The 16,181-nt window shown below is 39.3% G+C and overlaps 1 protein-coding gene across 1 annotated transcript; it reads left to right on the top strand.

Annotated features, from left to right (window-relative positions):
• The first annotated feature begins 695 nt into the window (after positions 1 to 695).
• Positions 696 to 8,476, top strand: LOC139445276 (transcriptional repressor scratch 1-like). Its single transcript, XM_071226413.1, has 2 exons — positions 696 to 890; positions 5,256 to 8,476. Exons 1-2 carry the CDS (start codon positions 797 to 799, stop codon positions 6,020 to 6,022), a joined length of 861 nt encoding a protein of 286 aa, XP_071082514.1. The 5' UTR covers positions 696 to 796; the 3' UTR covers positions 6,023 to 8,476.
• The last annotated feature ends 7,705 nt before the right edge of the window (positions 8,477 to 16,181 follow it).

Genomic DNA, 16,181 nt, shown 5'->3' with positions numbered 1-16,181 from the left:
TATGTTTTTATTTTTTATATTAGCCTTGATGATAATTCAGTTACTTTTAAGACATATTAATAGCTACATGAAACCGGCCACAGACCTTAAAATAAGATATATTTAATATAAATGAACACTTTTGCTGTTTTCGATATTGTTGGGCAAATGCAAAATAAAAATGAATGGTAAATTATTTAGATAGTTACGTTCAGTTGCATACAATGTAAACAATGTAACGATTTGGACAAACTGCAAAAGAAATATATTTTGTTTTCAGGTTCATTGTCAAATAGAAAATGTTCTTGTAGCTGTCTCACTGAGTGTCGTATCAGCATAAAATACCTATTTGCTAGCCTGCGTAAAAGAACGGCGTCTACATCTCTCGGGAGACTCAGAACATGCGAAGAAACGGCAGCAAGGGACCACTGTTTTTTCAATCAACTCCCAAAGACCATCAGGGTGTCGTCTGCAACTGTGCGCGTGCACAGCTCGAGCCAAACAGAAGATGCATGAAATCCTAGCCGTCGTGCCTTGTGCCATAGGCCAGTCGTGAAATTTGAGTAGAGTAGACTCGTTTTAATGGATCCTGAAGCCGTCCCGTGAAGTCATCGCATCTGGAGATACAAGAAAACTACTGGGGGAGAGGAGCCTGCATTTGACACTTGTTGCATTCTCTGAGAGCAGACGAGACCCGCGGCAGACGATCACGGGCAGCGGCAGCAGACGTGAGGGTAGTGCGCACGCGAGCTGAAAGACCCCCACTCAAACAAGCAGCACCACCGCCTGACGTTCGGCCTGTTGGCACCTCTCCACGATGCCTAGGATATTCATGATAACAAACCGGCGATATTTCTCTGATTTCCGCGTGGAGAGGGAGGCACCAACACTACCTATACCAAGCTATCAAGGTAAGAGCCATGCTTTCTGCTAAGTCCGTTGTTTGTTTTGATAGCGTGCACTATGGCCACCGATGACCCGGTCAGTGGCGATGCACGTCCAGGTGCCCTATAGCGTTTATGACCACTCACCACATGGTCGCACTGATACGTAAATTGACTGTTTTATGAGAGCACTGATAATGTTCTTGGGTTCGGTGTGTATGTGTTTACAGGTAGTTTACTCGTGGTTAGCGTGATTTGGTCTTTGGTTTGTTTACCTTTGCTTGGAATTACCTTTTCCACCAAGAATCCACGCAATCGCAAGAAGTAGTGATTTAACGTATTGAACTTTTATTACGTTCTTGTACCAAAAGGAGAAAATTAATCTGACATGTATAAATTCCAAAACGAACAAGCTAGGAACTAATTCGAGGTTGTACTGTTTCTGAACCATAAATTAAATTCATCACACGCTTCTTCCAACAAGCGTATGGGACGGCCACGCACGCGACTCTGAGGCTTGTGAATCTCTCAGCCGAGTCCACTGTGCGGTTTCTTTGTTCTGGAGAAGATGGAGTCTCCAGTCGGGTTGCTGTCATTTGATATGGGCTCTGTTCCTACCGGCTCTGTCATGTCGTGGGAGATAGGCCGCTGGCTAAATGGTAAAGTGAATCCATTTTGACGTAAAAAACAAGAACATGTGGGCCTTTCGTTCCAGTTTGAAGTTGATCTGTCTTGCGGTTGCAACAGTGTCTGTTCTTATGCTCTCAAATCTCTTCACACGTGCAATACGTTGTCCAATATTTTTTGTATGCAATTTTAAAATAGTTTCTGCTTCTAAACTCATGTGTGTGGCAGTGGACTTGTGTAATCGTCTAACTATTTTCGAAGATGATTCGGTAGTGATGTGAGAACAGAGGGGAGAAAGTTATGGAGTTTCTAAAAATTCCGTGCCCGAATACTATGCCTCCTTCCCAAAGTTGCATCTGTCGAGGACGTGTAATCTTCAGTCATGAAACAGGTGCACAATATGTTTATTGGGATTGGGTTGGATAATGACGATCTTAAATGCTTGACAGAGGGCATACTTATTCCATTGCAATCTTATGACCACTTATGCCCTAACTAAATATGAACACTTCTACTGCAATAAATATGGAACCAGGTTGTTGATGTCAATATATACTTTAAAAGATAAATTACATGGATGTCAAATAATATAAGACGTCAACGCTAGAGAACAACCAGTCTCGATTTTCCGCGAAACGTCATTGGGCAAAAGGCAAAATAGAGGTAACAAGTTATATGAATGGATAACTGAAAAAAACATGACATGCAACTTAGCCAGAATTGACCTTTTGCATCACGAGTTGTTCGTGTATGACATTGACATACGACCCTTCAGCAACTTGACCCAACATGGGTTGTCAAAGTTGCCGTTATAAACGATTAGGTAACTTCAGTTGATGGAGTCAAGGGCAAGTAACCATATGTCACTCGGCCTGTTGCTATGCACGTCCCACGACCCACGTCTCATTTGCATATCCACTCCTTGCAAACGACCATTCCTAGGCTTCCGATCGGAACACGCCGTTCCTCACTCTAAAGGTAGTGACACTCCAACAATGTTGTGGTTAAGACGAAGCTGGTTGGCAACAACTGTTTTCCCCACATTTGACAAAAAAACAAACATGGGAAGTTGACATTTTAAATAATAATTGTAAAACCTGGTTAATTACAATGATCAAAAAATTGTCCCACAAACAACCTATGATGTCAAATGTAAGATATAGTGGCATGTTTCTACATCGGAAATTAGAGATGTACTATGAAGATGTAATAATGGGTAAAGAGTAAAATTGGTTTATTATGAGTGTAGGTAGTAGCATTAATGTGACATTGGTACATAACGATAGGGATGATAGTGGCAGCATCGTGTTGTTCCCAGAATTGCTCTCTACACGATGTCTGACATGCTGACTTATCTATAAGAGTTCGAGGGTAACTCCCATTTCATTCAGTGGGAGTCCTCAAAGACAAAGATTTGGACGAGACCACCTGCACTACAGTTAGACTCTGAAGATAACAAAATCGCCACGGGCGCCACCAAGCCTTCCACGATAGTGAAGTGTGGGTGGAAATTTGTTTGGATGACCCATAATTATAAAATCCCACCTGCCAGCGCACATGTGGGTCAAATATCGACTTTCCAAAACATCATCTTTCCTTTCATGTTGGCATCTGTAGGATATCAGTGTGTAGCTACGGTAGGAGTAGCAGAGGAGGCATCTGAGGTCATGGCTCTGGTCAGCTTGGTCAGTGTGTGGCACAATTAGCGCCCTAGATTGCTTAGGGAAAGATACCAAGGAGGGTTTCAATGTTTTTGGACGTGGTATATCAGATATTCAGTGACGTTTAGTGATAGAGGCTAATCATGTGGTCTCTTTTACAGTGTTTTAGCGTTCTAGTGATTTGTCAAACATCAACAAGATGATATGTGGTATCCATGGGGAGTATTATATATCACGATGCTTTAATTTGATGTACTTTAGTGATCTGTTTTGAAATCAGAAGAGAAAAACAATCATAGCTGAGTCCTTAAGTGCACATTGGGCAAAAAGGCACGCAGCATGTGGTCATATGAATGTTGTTTTAAGTGGACACTGTTATCTGGAAAATAAACCTTATTAAGATGCAAAATGTTAATCAACTTTAAGCTTTTCTTAAGTGGACACAATTATCTGGAAAATAAACCTTATTAAGATGCAAAATGTTAACTGTTTGCTGTTTGAAGTCAACACTGTCATTTGTAAAATAAACCTTATTAAGATACAAAATGTTAATCAACTTTAAGCTTTTCTTAAGTGGACACTGTTATCTGGAAAATAAACATTATTAAGATGCAAAATTATAACTGTATGCATTTTTCACTGTGATCTAGAAAACTATACCCTGATTGGTGAAAACTGTCACTGAACTTTATGTCGCGTCGTAAATATGCATGCACAAGAAAACATTAGAAGAAAAAACACCATACTGTCCAGACTGAAGAAGCGTTGGTTTCCTGTAACCTTAGGATCCTGCAACCTAAGCATACCTTCAGCGTATATATTCTTCCCTGGAAGTAGAAAGTCTCGCCATAATAGTTTACATCTGTTGCTGTGTATTAAGTAAAAACATATATTATTAAAGTATTAACATAAACGTTATTCACATAAAAAAATGACAATATAAAACAGAAATAAACATACAACAAATGAAAAACAAACAGCCAATTGGAAAGACATCAAAGAGTTCCTTTGTTCTGTTTGATAGAATGGTTCCAGTCTTTTCATTCGACTCTACCTCCCAAGAGAAACGGTACATCGCCGGGCTTCCCTTGACTTCCTACCCCATGACCAAACACAGCTGCAGGCCATTTTACCTTTTAATTCATGTTTAGCCTTTCTGTAAAAGTGGCACGCAGGTTGCAGAATGTTCCCCAACTGTTGACACCAGTACGAGGCAGGGATTAAGAACACCATTTCCTGCGGAAATCGCCCATACACACTAACAGTGATAGATTTGGCATTCATTACCAGAAAGGACATTAGGTTTTGGCATTGATATGTTGCGAGCCTCAACATTAAAGGGGATATGGTGTTAAGAAAAATGGCGAAAGCAAATGAAATAGGGATCTGGGAGATTGTCAAAATATGTATTGCTAAGAGGAAACAGTCTGTTTTTCATCAGAACTTTAAAGAAGGTTTTGCATATGCTGTTTTGTTTGTGATTAAAGGGAATCGCTTAAAGATGGATTTGTTATCTAACATCAAAACGTTTTGTCATCTGATGGGATTTCTTTAAGATTTTGAAACATTTTAAGCATATGTGTGTGTTATCTTGGAGTCATCGTGTGTCAGATGTAATAGAATAGCATCTCTTTGGTGTTTCGTCTTCCCGACATCATTTCGATGTTTTTACACAAAATTATTTATTCATTGGATTTTGTTCTTTTGAGTGCAAAGTAGTAACCCAATAGCTCACGTCTCGTCAGAAACATATGATGTTTATTCATATACTGTATCGCACTTACATTAACGTGTGTAACTTCTATAAATATGATTGTTGATTGTTGAACTTTTCTAAATGAATCAGACTGCCACTTGCATATCATATCTTCGTTTGAAACACTCTTGTAATGGCTCGGTAGTTAAATGGTTGAAGCCGAAGACCCTCGTTCCATTTCATATTTGTACATACGTGTTAGGCCTATTCTTGGTGTCAGCACTCCTGAAAGGCTGCACTATCACTAGATGTGACGTACTTATATGACGCACTTGTATGGTGCTTATCTGATGCTTATCTGTATGATGCTAATCTGTATGATGCTTATCTGTATTTGTGTACTTTCAGACAAGCCCCCCAAGAGCGTGTCCTCAGATGATGGCAGTGAAAGTGATGCCAGCAGCTGTTCCGGCTCCCCGCGCACTGACACCAGGGTGGACATCCAGTCGGAATTCGACTATGGCTGGGGTGACTGCCGGGCCCATGTGTCCCTCCTGTACGACCTTATGACCCAGAGCCCAAGGAAGAGCACGTGTCGCGACATCCCTGACCAGGCAGCAGAGTATCCTCTGGATGCTGAAAAACAAACTTTCGTTGATGTCAGCAAGTTTGAAGCTCGCAGATCCCTGAACGAGCTTCTCTTGAGTCCACCAAGAAGTCCCGAGTCTCCAGACAACTATATTTGTGTAGACTGTGGCAAGAGATACAGCACTTCAAGCAACCTAGCCAGACACAGGCAGACACATCGAAGTGTAAACGACAAGAAAGCCAGAAAGTGTCCTCACTGCGAGAAGGTGTATGTGTCTATGCCGGCCTACAGCATGCACGTCCGCACGCACAACCAGGGTTGCGAGTGTCCCTATTGTGGCAAAAAGTTCAGTCGCCCTTGGCTTCTTCAAGGCCATATCCGCACACATACTGGGGAGAAGCCATTTGCTTGTCAGAAATGTGGCAAAGCTTTTGCTGACAAGTCCAACCTGCGTGCGCATATCCAGACTCATTCGACAGAGAAGCCTTACGTCTGTGGGCGATGTGGCAAAGCATTTGCCCTCAAGAGTTACCTTTACAAACATGAGGAATCCTCCTGCATGAGGGGCCAGAGATTTAGGCATTAAACCATAAGAAGGCATACACACCTGTCTCGTAACCGTGGACCAAACGACCAAAGAATCATCTAGATATCACAGTGCCGTCCCTAAATCATCATCTCTCAAAGAGAATCAGCAAAAAACTATTTTTGTATGCTTTGCCTTTACGTCCGTTCATCAGAAACCGACCAAATCATTGTTTTTGTGACTCAGTCAATGTAGTCACCATAAATGTGCCTAAGTGACTGACCCAACAGTGCCTACGAAGAATACTAACCGTCGAAGCCTTTCTAATGGTCCTGATGCTGGAGTGCAGTGAAACTGTAAGCTAAGACTGATAGGGCTGACGCTAATAGGTTGAACGTGTCAATCATGCTTTTTGTCCAGCAAGTGCCCTTGTCTTACAACTGTTTGGATTTTGTGTGGTGTGTTCTCGTTGCTATCGACACATCAGTCAAAGACACTTGGCTGACACGCCATCTTGTTTAAGTTTGACACAGTTTTTGGTGTCTCGTGCTGCTGGAAAATGAATTTATTTATTCATTATTTATTTGCGACCGTTTTGTGATTTAATTGTTGATATTTATATAATAATAGCAAAATCGAGTGCTAATGTAGAATTAAATTATGCCGTGAGAAGAGTTTTTTATGTGAAACGTTAAAAGGAATCTATTACCAAATTAAAAGACAGTTTAATATTTATTACTATATTGTTTTAGTGACGTAGTCGTGATCCTGCTTATTATTGTTCTAGCTAGTTTAGAAGGTATTCACAGGATTTGTCTGATGATATCATTCATAACCAGCAATTTGATATCGAATTGAAGATATTTTGTAACAATTTCAATAGTATATTTTCACACTTATAAGCATTCAGATGCTACCCGTCTTCAGGACGCTAAACTATTCTCCACTGTGGAATGCTGAGATTCATCTCACAAAACATACGTCACTGTAATCACATCTCCCTCATTTCTTAATTCATCAAATCGTGTGTCTCGTAAACATTTCTAAAAATGACGATTTTGGCAAGATTATAATAGCAAACATTCCTTAAAGACATTGACAAAACTAATTGATATCTTCCGGTGTTACGTCACCATTACGTCATCATTACGTCATTAACACGTCATTACTACCCATGATACTTTGCTTTAAGATGTCTGTGCATTCCTTTTTGCTGTCTCTCGCCTTACTATAGTGAGTCAAACTCACAATATTCCTATGCAATTTATTTCTATTTTTGATAATTAGAAAACTCATAACATGTACATCATTGTCATTAGAATGTGAACTATTGTATGTAAACTTATTTAGGGATCTAACGTGTGTTGATGGTTTTGTGGAGCTTTTCACATATAAATACGTGTATCGTTCCCATTCACCCAGCATTTTTATTTATTTATTTATCAATGCATGTTTGTTTGAAAATGTTTTGTGCGTGAAAACGAGTGTTTATAATATATAGTCAAAACATTGCAGTTTTAGTTTTGTCTTTCTGAGATTATTAGTTGGCAGTACGGAAAGACAAAGCTGAAACAATTTATTAATTTATCCATCCTCTTCTATAATTTATCCCTATTTATTTAAATTATTTGTCGAAACATGTCTCAATACCAGGGTGTTTTTTGAATGAAGTTTTCCACTATTTCACCCACTTATTTATATTTCATCATTCTGATTCTATGTGTAAACAGTTGGTAGGTGAACAAAAACAAGAAAGATCTGGATTTAAAGGTTTAAATTATTTAATTTTTCTGACATGACATATTTAATGAAATATTAATATATGGTTTGTCCATTATTACACATTTCAACACACGATATTGTCCATTTGAAAACCTAGATATTACATACTTGCATACACGCAAGAACGAACGATAACCTTCACCAGACCTTTCGCCATAATGTTTATATGTATTATCTACGTATCATTAACATCATAAATTATAGGTACTGATCCACATCAATACGTACCAGTGTATATCCCAGCTATGACAAAATTTGTGTTGAGTAATTAAATCTCTTATATGAGACTTTTTAGAAATAGTATTTATTGGCATTCGAGTATTCAGGGTTTGGATATACACTGCCATTTCCATCATAATCATTATAAGCGCGCATTTATGATGTGACATTCCTGTCTGCAGGTTCAAAGACCTAAAACTGTATTTCATTTTAACAGAATATTTGATTTAATTCCATTGTCGTTTTGGTATAATATTTCTTATTTTTCACAAGAGCTACAGAAACGTTGTGAAATGATGAATTATTGAAGCTGGTGTATGCTCTGGAATATGAAATACAGTTTTACGGTCACGCGTGCTCACTAATAATAACTGGGAGTTTGACAAAGACCATTTGTATTTTTCCATCCAATCAAATGTGTCCATCTTTTAATTTTTGGGGAACTTTTTAAGAAAGGTAGCATTTTATTGTCACCTTTTACTTTATTATATACATAATTTACTTATAAGATTTACATGCTGTAGTTATACAATGTTTTGTCGCATTTGCTATATTTATTGAGTGAATAAACTCTAGAATTGCAGAGAAGTTGTTTGCATCTTATTCACATATACTTCTCAAAAACGTTAAAGAACGATTTTTGATATGACAGTAGTTCTTTGTCCTGTTCTTTGACTTTTTTTGTGAAGTATATATTTAGCACAAGGTCGGATATAACGAACTATGGGCTATAGAAATGTCATTTTGACCACTAATAGTTCAGGTAGAATGTTTCAAAATACCGAACCTATATTGAGGTCATTTGGAGTGGATTGGTTATATCAAATAGTGCTGTCATTTAAAAACACACACACGGCGCTGTACAGTGTTATTAATATACTATTTTGTTAAACGATTAATCTTTTCATAATATATTGAACTTTTTAAGACATATTTTAGGAAAACGGTTGGTTTTGTTATACCCATAGTTTCAATCGAAAAGATCATCGAAAGGTATGTATTACTTTGCACGTTCCTATTCTATTATTTTAAAAAAAAAATCAATATTCAGACATAACAAAAAGAACATTCAAGATTTGAAGTCCAGACTGGTAATGGAAGGGCAAGCTTTTAGTGCGGAATGAATATGGGACTGTATTTGACAAAGTGAGTATTCTTAAATAAGGTATACGGAAGCTTGTAAACTACTGTTTCATTATAAACCTGCATGTGAGCATATTGTAAGTTAGACTGTCGAAACTAAAAGCGACTAAACCCTTCCATAAACATCTGCCAACAGTTGAAATTAGGTGATTTCATAAGACCTGATCTTTGTAACTATAAAACGTTTTGAACGCTTTACCAAGGCCTTGAAAGTTGCAACACTTTCCAAACATCTTTTGAGAAAGAGTCGTATATGATGCTCTTAGAAATCTTCCAAACAAAAGCATGCTCGATTGTACCTCAACAGTTGTGAAATATAGACACCAAGGGCTGGATGTGCAGGAATATTGCTCGACATAAAAGGAAAGTTATCTCTTGGAAAGTTGAAGTCATCCCTTTTGTCATACATTCTTGTTGAAAGGTGTTTGTCACTCTGAATGTAGATGCCAATATGACACAGACGTTGCTTTCTCACTGGTCTATAATATATCTATGTCAGGTGGGTAAATCAGTGGAAGGGATATTGCCTATTTGACCATTATTGAACAATATCAGACCATTGATATATCTGAAGCTTAAGTTACAGTTCTTGACCAGATTTGCTTGTTTCGATTTTGCCAATCTGACCAGAAATTCTAACTCGTATGCATAAAAGAACAGATCGGCATGAGGGGGGCAAATGCCCATGGATCTGTGTGTTATGTCCCTTGGTTACATATGTGTCAGACAAGGATGATAATCAGGGCTAATCTGGTTTCGAACCATCGACCAGCGGATCCTGACACAACTAAGAGACGCACGGCCAGTTCCTGTACCTTAGACAATTGGGCCACCCGAAGCGACGGTAATTCAGTAAATGTTTTCGAAGAAAAAAAAAAAAAATACTTTGCTTGGAATATTGTACTCTGTAACGTTAGTGAGCTTAACAGTATATTTGTTTTGGTCTACCAAGGATACAGGATTAGATATGTGTTGCATATACGTAATGTCAATGTTTTTAACTTCAACCGCGTTGGAATTTCTGATTACAGTAGGTCACAAGTAAGCTTTGATCATCCCAAGAGACGACAAAATGGATCGGGTGGTCAGACTTGGTGACTTGGTTAATTGCGGTCATCGTACCCCGACCGTGTGGGACGTTGTTCATAATATCAACCACGATTCAGTTTGGCCAAGCCTCGATTGGTTAGACCTTGGTGTAAGTCACAGTTACAGCTTGGAATGCATTGAGGACTGAAAGCTTAACGAACATAAGTAAAAGAAGGTTATGCTCACCCTTGTCGTTTGGTAAATACAAAGACTTGCTGAGTTCAGCACAGCCGTGTTTACCGTTGTGCGGCGTCAGGCAACAACATGCGGGTGTTGCCGGTAGGGCAGGACATGGCTATCCTTTTCGCGAACACCTGGTGTCATTAATGATTTTCAGTGATCAATTCAAATAATCACCGATATTTTTATATCCAAGGAATGTCTTTCAGTGGAGATTTGAGACTAGTTATTCTATGGCGTTGATGTTTTATATTTAAAAGTAACGGGACAGTCGCCGAAGACGTTTTCTGAGTTGCTTCCATTAAGAGTAACACGATCCTGTGGTCCTGGGTTCGACTTTATAAGCGCGTTACCCGGCTCATTGGATTCACGAAAGTGGTAAACGTCTAGGAGCTGAATCACTTCGGGCTTTCCTCCTACATTAGATTGTCAAAACTCACTCACTGCACGTGGCTGGCGTTGAATGTAAGAGAACCCGGACTTGACATGACAATAGGGATGAAATCAGTTTTTTAGTAATTTCCCCTCATTTATAAACGGGGACGATTGGAAAACCGAGTGGGTGCACCTTTTGCTCGTTCGGGTTTGATTCCCAAAATGGTTCCAATGTGTGAACCACTCTTGGTCTTCCCCACCGTGAAGTGGATGGACTATTGCTAAGCGCGTCGTAAAATACCAATCACTCACTTATGATAAACGTCATTGTTTTGAATTACTGCAGTCTAAGTCAACTATCTAAGTCTAACTTGAGCAGCATACTGTATTCACCAGCTTTTGGTGTTTACACTCTCAGTCATTGCAGTGTTTGAGAACTGATTCTGTTTATACTGATATTAACCAACGTCAACGTCACATCAAGGTCGTTGGAAAATTGTATACCCAAGGATATAACGTCGTGGGACTAATTATTAACATTTATAATGTAAACACTTTAAAACAATCTTCAGAATTGCAGGTCTGTGACAGATGTGATTTTGGATGTCACTGCCTTATTTCAACTCTGGAACGAACGTTCGCATGCTAAATAGTTAATTAAACTTCCATTAAAAGGAAATTCCGTCGTCATAAAATCTAATGTGCTGTGCTGAGTGGGTAATTGCACTGTCAAGTACATACATGTTGTTACAAAACGAGCACGGTCGTATCGTTCACGCGAGCTTGAGGGATTTGTCACACACATTACCCATCTCAGATGGCTGGACTGACGTTGTCAGCAGAGCAGTGGAGGCAGGTTTGTTGAAGCCGGTGTCAGCATGGAGATTTTCACTGACTTTCCCAATAATATCGATTCCTTGTTGCTTAAATAAATAAAGACAATCGGGGGCAGGGATGCAAAGTCAACTTCACACTGAGACCATATGACTGTATAATTGCCGAAGTTGTTTGATCAAGGTTGACAACATTCAAGGCATCAGGAAAGCTTTCAAACGGTTTTATGGAGACACGCGGAGGGCATTTCCAAATTTGACGCATTAGTGACAAACATGATGTCCGATCTAATTCCATATTTGGACTTGTACCATACGTATTTGCAGGTATGACTGGTGCCAACAATGGGGCAGGATATGCTCACCCATCGCTAAAAACCAGTATCAACAATATTGGATGATGTTTTCTGAAGCTCATGATATGGTCGCAATTGTACGGCTTTACGCAGAGATGTCTTGTTGTGGATTATGGAAAGGGTTTGTAGCTTTTTGACATGATGGACTGGAAGGCGGTGAGAGATCTTGAGAGGTGGCACTTTGTTCCTGGTATTGACAGAAATTCCATTTCTTTAATGCGAATTCCTGTGGTATTATATCATAGCACAACCTATGGCAGATCAGTAGCAGATCTTACTTTGATATCTGGTGTGAAGCTGGTGGCCTTTCCATGGATGTTGGGACAACATATGTGACCCACTAGGAGAAAAGGGGCCTTATGGTGCTGGGAAACAATTGTACCGTGACGTCATCAGGAGGGACGTTTGACGTCATCTTCCGTTGAAAATAAAATGTTTCCCCTATAAGGCCCCTTATCTTATGGTTGGTCACAAATAATGCTTGTCTTACCTCGTCTTTGGTATTAGATTTTCCGAAAAAATGAAAACCATGTTCCTGTAGAAGATTATCACTTTGATGAGCACTGGTACAGGGTTCACAAACCAAGGTTCATAATCCAAACAAATTGGGATTCGAACTCACGACATGCGGATCCTGACAGCAAAGGGAAGCAACCCTGAACAGCTCATGACTTTAGACCCCTGGGCCACATATGGCAAAAAGTTGAGGGCAAGGGAGCCATATCCCAAGGTAATGGATATGCCGTTTGCTCCAGAAGGGAGATAATGACAAAAAAGTGCAGCCACGTGCATCTCCAACATGCAGAGCGGAAGGTCTATGTTTATAGTAAACAAACATAATGTTTATCAAGGAGAAAAGAAAGTGGTAGCATGACGTCACGAGGGGTGCATATAATAGCATATGTTCATGAAAGTTTTATGTCCACGGCGAGCTTTACAAACACACAAAGTGTCTGTCCCTCTCTAATGACCTGCTCCACCGAGCGTACGAGATGACGAGTTGACATGTATCACGTAAGAGCAACCAGTACCAATTCCTTTGTCACGTAAAAAGTAGAACAAAAAAAATGAGTGGGATCTGTTTGAAAGCCATAAGGAATGAATACTTCAAATGACGGTTTAGGCACCAGGTGTGCCAGGAGATAAACACAATCTTGGCTGTTCTCTCCATTATTCAACATTGATAACTTTTTAAATGTGGGTTTAAGTCTGTTGTCATTGCAAGCGGACAGTACTATACACGTCATCAGCGTGTGGGGGCAGCGGGTAGCCTCGTGGTTAAAGTGTTCACTCGTCACGCCGAAGACCCAGGTTCGCTTCTCCACATGGGTACAGCCCATTTCTGGTGTCCCCCGTCGTGAAATTGTGGGAATATTGCTAAAAGCGGCGTAAAACCATACTCACTCACTCACCAGCGTGTGAGGGACACACTATATGTCTCAGTACCTTTGTGGCGTAGATATGTAAAACTTCACATCCATGTCGATATTTCCCATACTTCCTAGTAGGTATAATTATGGAATAACAACTTATTTTATGTTTGACCTTGAAATCAGTGTGTACACAAGTGTCACTGCAGATGAGGATTCCTTTTGGTGACCTAGTTGAAGGAATGTAACGCCAGTGTCCCATGGTGCCTCTGACCCTCCAGTGTCTCTCGTACATTTCGCGCATACATTTCATAAAACAGTCACCCCTTTCAGTTCTACACCCCTAGTCGGCCTGTATGCATGTTCTTCTCAGCTCTGTGGTATAAAGACTCGAGGTTTCCTGTACAAAATAATTTCTGTTAACCATGTGCACAACTGTTTTTCAGGGGATATAAGTTAACGTCAACCACAATTGGATCAATCTCCCCCCCCCCCCCCCCCCGGTACATGCCGTGTTGGTGGCTCACTCAAACAATTGTCCACTCCTTTGGGCGGAATGATAATAAACAGAATTTGTTTACTGAGCATAACCATTGCGTTTCCAGGCAGAATTCGGTTTTGAACATTTGAATCGACTTAATTTTGAATTAAACTGACATACCCATCAAAAACCAACAAACTAACAGTACACCTGGAATCTTAAAGGTGTAAGAATATTAATAGTGTTGAACCAAAGCACGATATTATAAATATGGATATAATCGAAATTATCTGAAAGATAAGATGTCTACATGCATACATTATCACGAAAACAATTCACCTCAACAATTCAACTGCTAACACTTAGCAGTGAGAGTGAATGGTTTATTACTGGAACCTTAAGTTGGTTTCATAATAAGTAACATAGTAAAACTTGGTCGGTTACTTCCGAAAGGAATAAGCAGTTTAATAAGACATAACAATATATAATGGCCAATAACGATCGCTCGGGTAAAATTTAGTAACTGAAATTAAACTATTTTACACCCCCTCCCAACTCCCCACCTTAAATTGTCTGATAAAGTATAATAGAAAGTCTCTTCGGTTCCGGAAAATTGAAACTCAAGACATTTTGTTTTGGGCATTTGGGGTTTTGAAGGTCTGCATGGGGGACGTTTGGGAAGTGTAACCAAACTTTTATAATAAAGGGGCGTATCGTAAGAATATCATATGTTATATTTTGTATCATTTACGACCATCTGACTACAACGAAAACGAGCAACTGAAACAGTCATAATGAGCCTAAACAAACCCATAGAAGACAGCCTCCAGATGATATGTGTAAGTGTAGATGACAACCTATTCACTTAAGAAACTCTATCAAATTATTACGCTACTTAGCATGTCTTCGCGTATTTATCATTTGATTTAAACATGACAGAAAAGTTAATGAGAGTTATACATCATGGTTTACTGCAGCACGAAATGTGACTATCATTACAGTACGTGTTTATCTTAATTACGGCAACACCCTGCTATGTTTGTACAGCCAATGGTGTTTGCGCGTACAATATTGCATAGCTGTTTGTAATTATTACACATTTTAAGGTGATGGGCAATGTTTTTTTTAAAGAGCATGGAATTAACTTTACTTCAGTTGTGGAACCTGTGAATGCCTTAAGTATAATAGAATATTCTAATTTTAGAATGTACAACGTTAAATTTCCGTCATGAAAAATCATTGTTCTTTAAACAGCTTCAATAGCGTTCGATGTTCATGACATCAGAACTAAAAATATTTTGTTTACATAAAGTAGTTTTAATAATAAATATCCTTATCAATTTATGTTGCGAAAAAAACAAAACTTTTGTTTTATGTTCATGGATGTTTAAAGTACTAGTGCCATGTACGCACATTGTCACTGTTTCCATTTGGAATGTTTGTAGAAAAATTATGTAAGTCTATTGAGCTAGTGTGGTTTATGTATATTGTCACTGTGTCTTTGTAGAAGTTTGTACAATTACCAGACAGATTTTTATCTGTATATTTATTTTGCTAGTGCCATATGCGCAAATTGTCACTGTTTCCATGTGGAATGTTTGTAGAATTTTATGCATGTCTATTATGCTCGTGCGGTTTACGTATATTGTCACTGTTTGTATATGGAATGTTTTACAATTATCACGTTTGATTATTGTGTCTATGCCATATACATATTATCTGCCAAAAAGAAACGCCAAACTAGTAAAATCGCAAATATCTGACAGAGTGTTGCCGATATCCATACAAACTTTGATTCCAAAAATGAATGGGTCATTCCTGCATGAATTTGGATTGTGGAAAGAATGAGGTACTGCAGAAGTTTGGTGAAAAGATGGAAAAATCGCAAAAACACAACCACGTCAGAGCCAGGCGTCGAAACACACTGACATGACATGCACGCGCAACATCACATTTTGGGCAATAGAAACTATGGATTTTCGTTTGCATGCCACCACAATCTTACACCATGTGAACAGCGAAAACATGCAACGAATGACGGAAGCCCAACGCAACAACGCCATCGGCCGACAACAAACAGGCCAGGTTTTTCCACGTCGCACCAAGCACCATTATAAGACTGTGGAACCGTTATCAGACACTCGGAACAATATGTAACCTTTCCACATGCGCTTGACCACGTATCAATACTAAAGCACAGAACAGATTCATGTGGCTACCTCCCTTAAAAAAACAACCACGGCCACCTCTACAACTACGGCTATACCGGGATTACGTAGGATATCAGCCCAGACAGTGAAGAACCGTTTACGCGCTGAAGGGACCAATTCGAGGTGTCATTTTGACGGACCTGTATCGTCGGCTGTGACGTCAGTGGCGTCAAGGTCACAG

Source organism: Haliotis cracherodii, unplaced genomic scaffold (genome assembly GCF_022045235.1).
Source record: "Haliotis cracherodii isolate W230 unplaced genomic scaffold, xgHalCrac1.p SCAF_10, whole genome shotgun sequence".
Classification (NCBI taxonomy): Eukaryota; Metazoa; Mollusca; class Gastropoda; order Lepetellida; family Haliotidae; genus Haliotis; species Haliotis cracherodii.
This window is presented reverse-complemented; position numbering and strand designations above follow the sequence as displayed.

What these genes read in the sequence shown, in the direction of transcription:
- LOC139445276 (XM_071226413.1), top strand. Translation starts at nt 797, where the DNA reads ATGCCTAGGATATTCATGATAACAAACCGGCGATATTTCTCTGATTTC. An exon ending in ACCTATACCAAGCTATCAAG is followed by an intron (nt 891 to 5,255) that starts GTAAGAGCCATG and finishes GTGTACTTTCAG; the next exon opens with ACAAGCCCCCCAAGAGCGTG.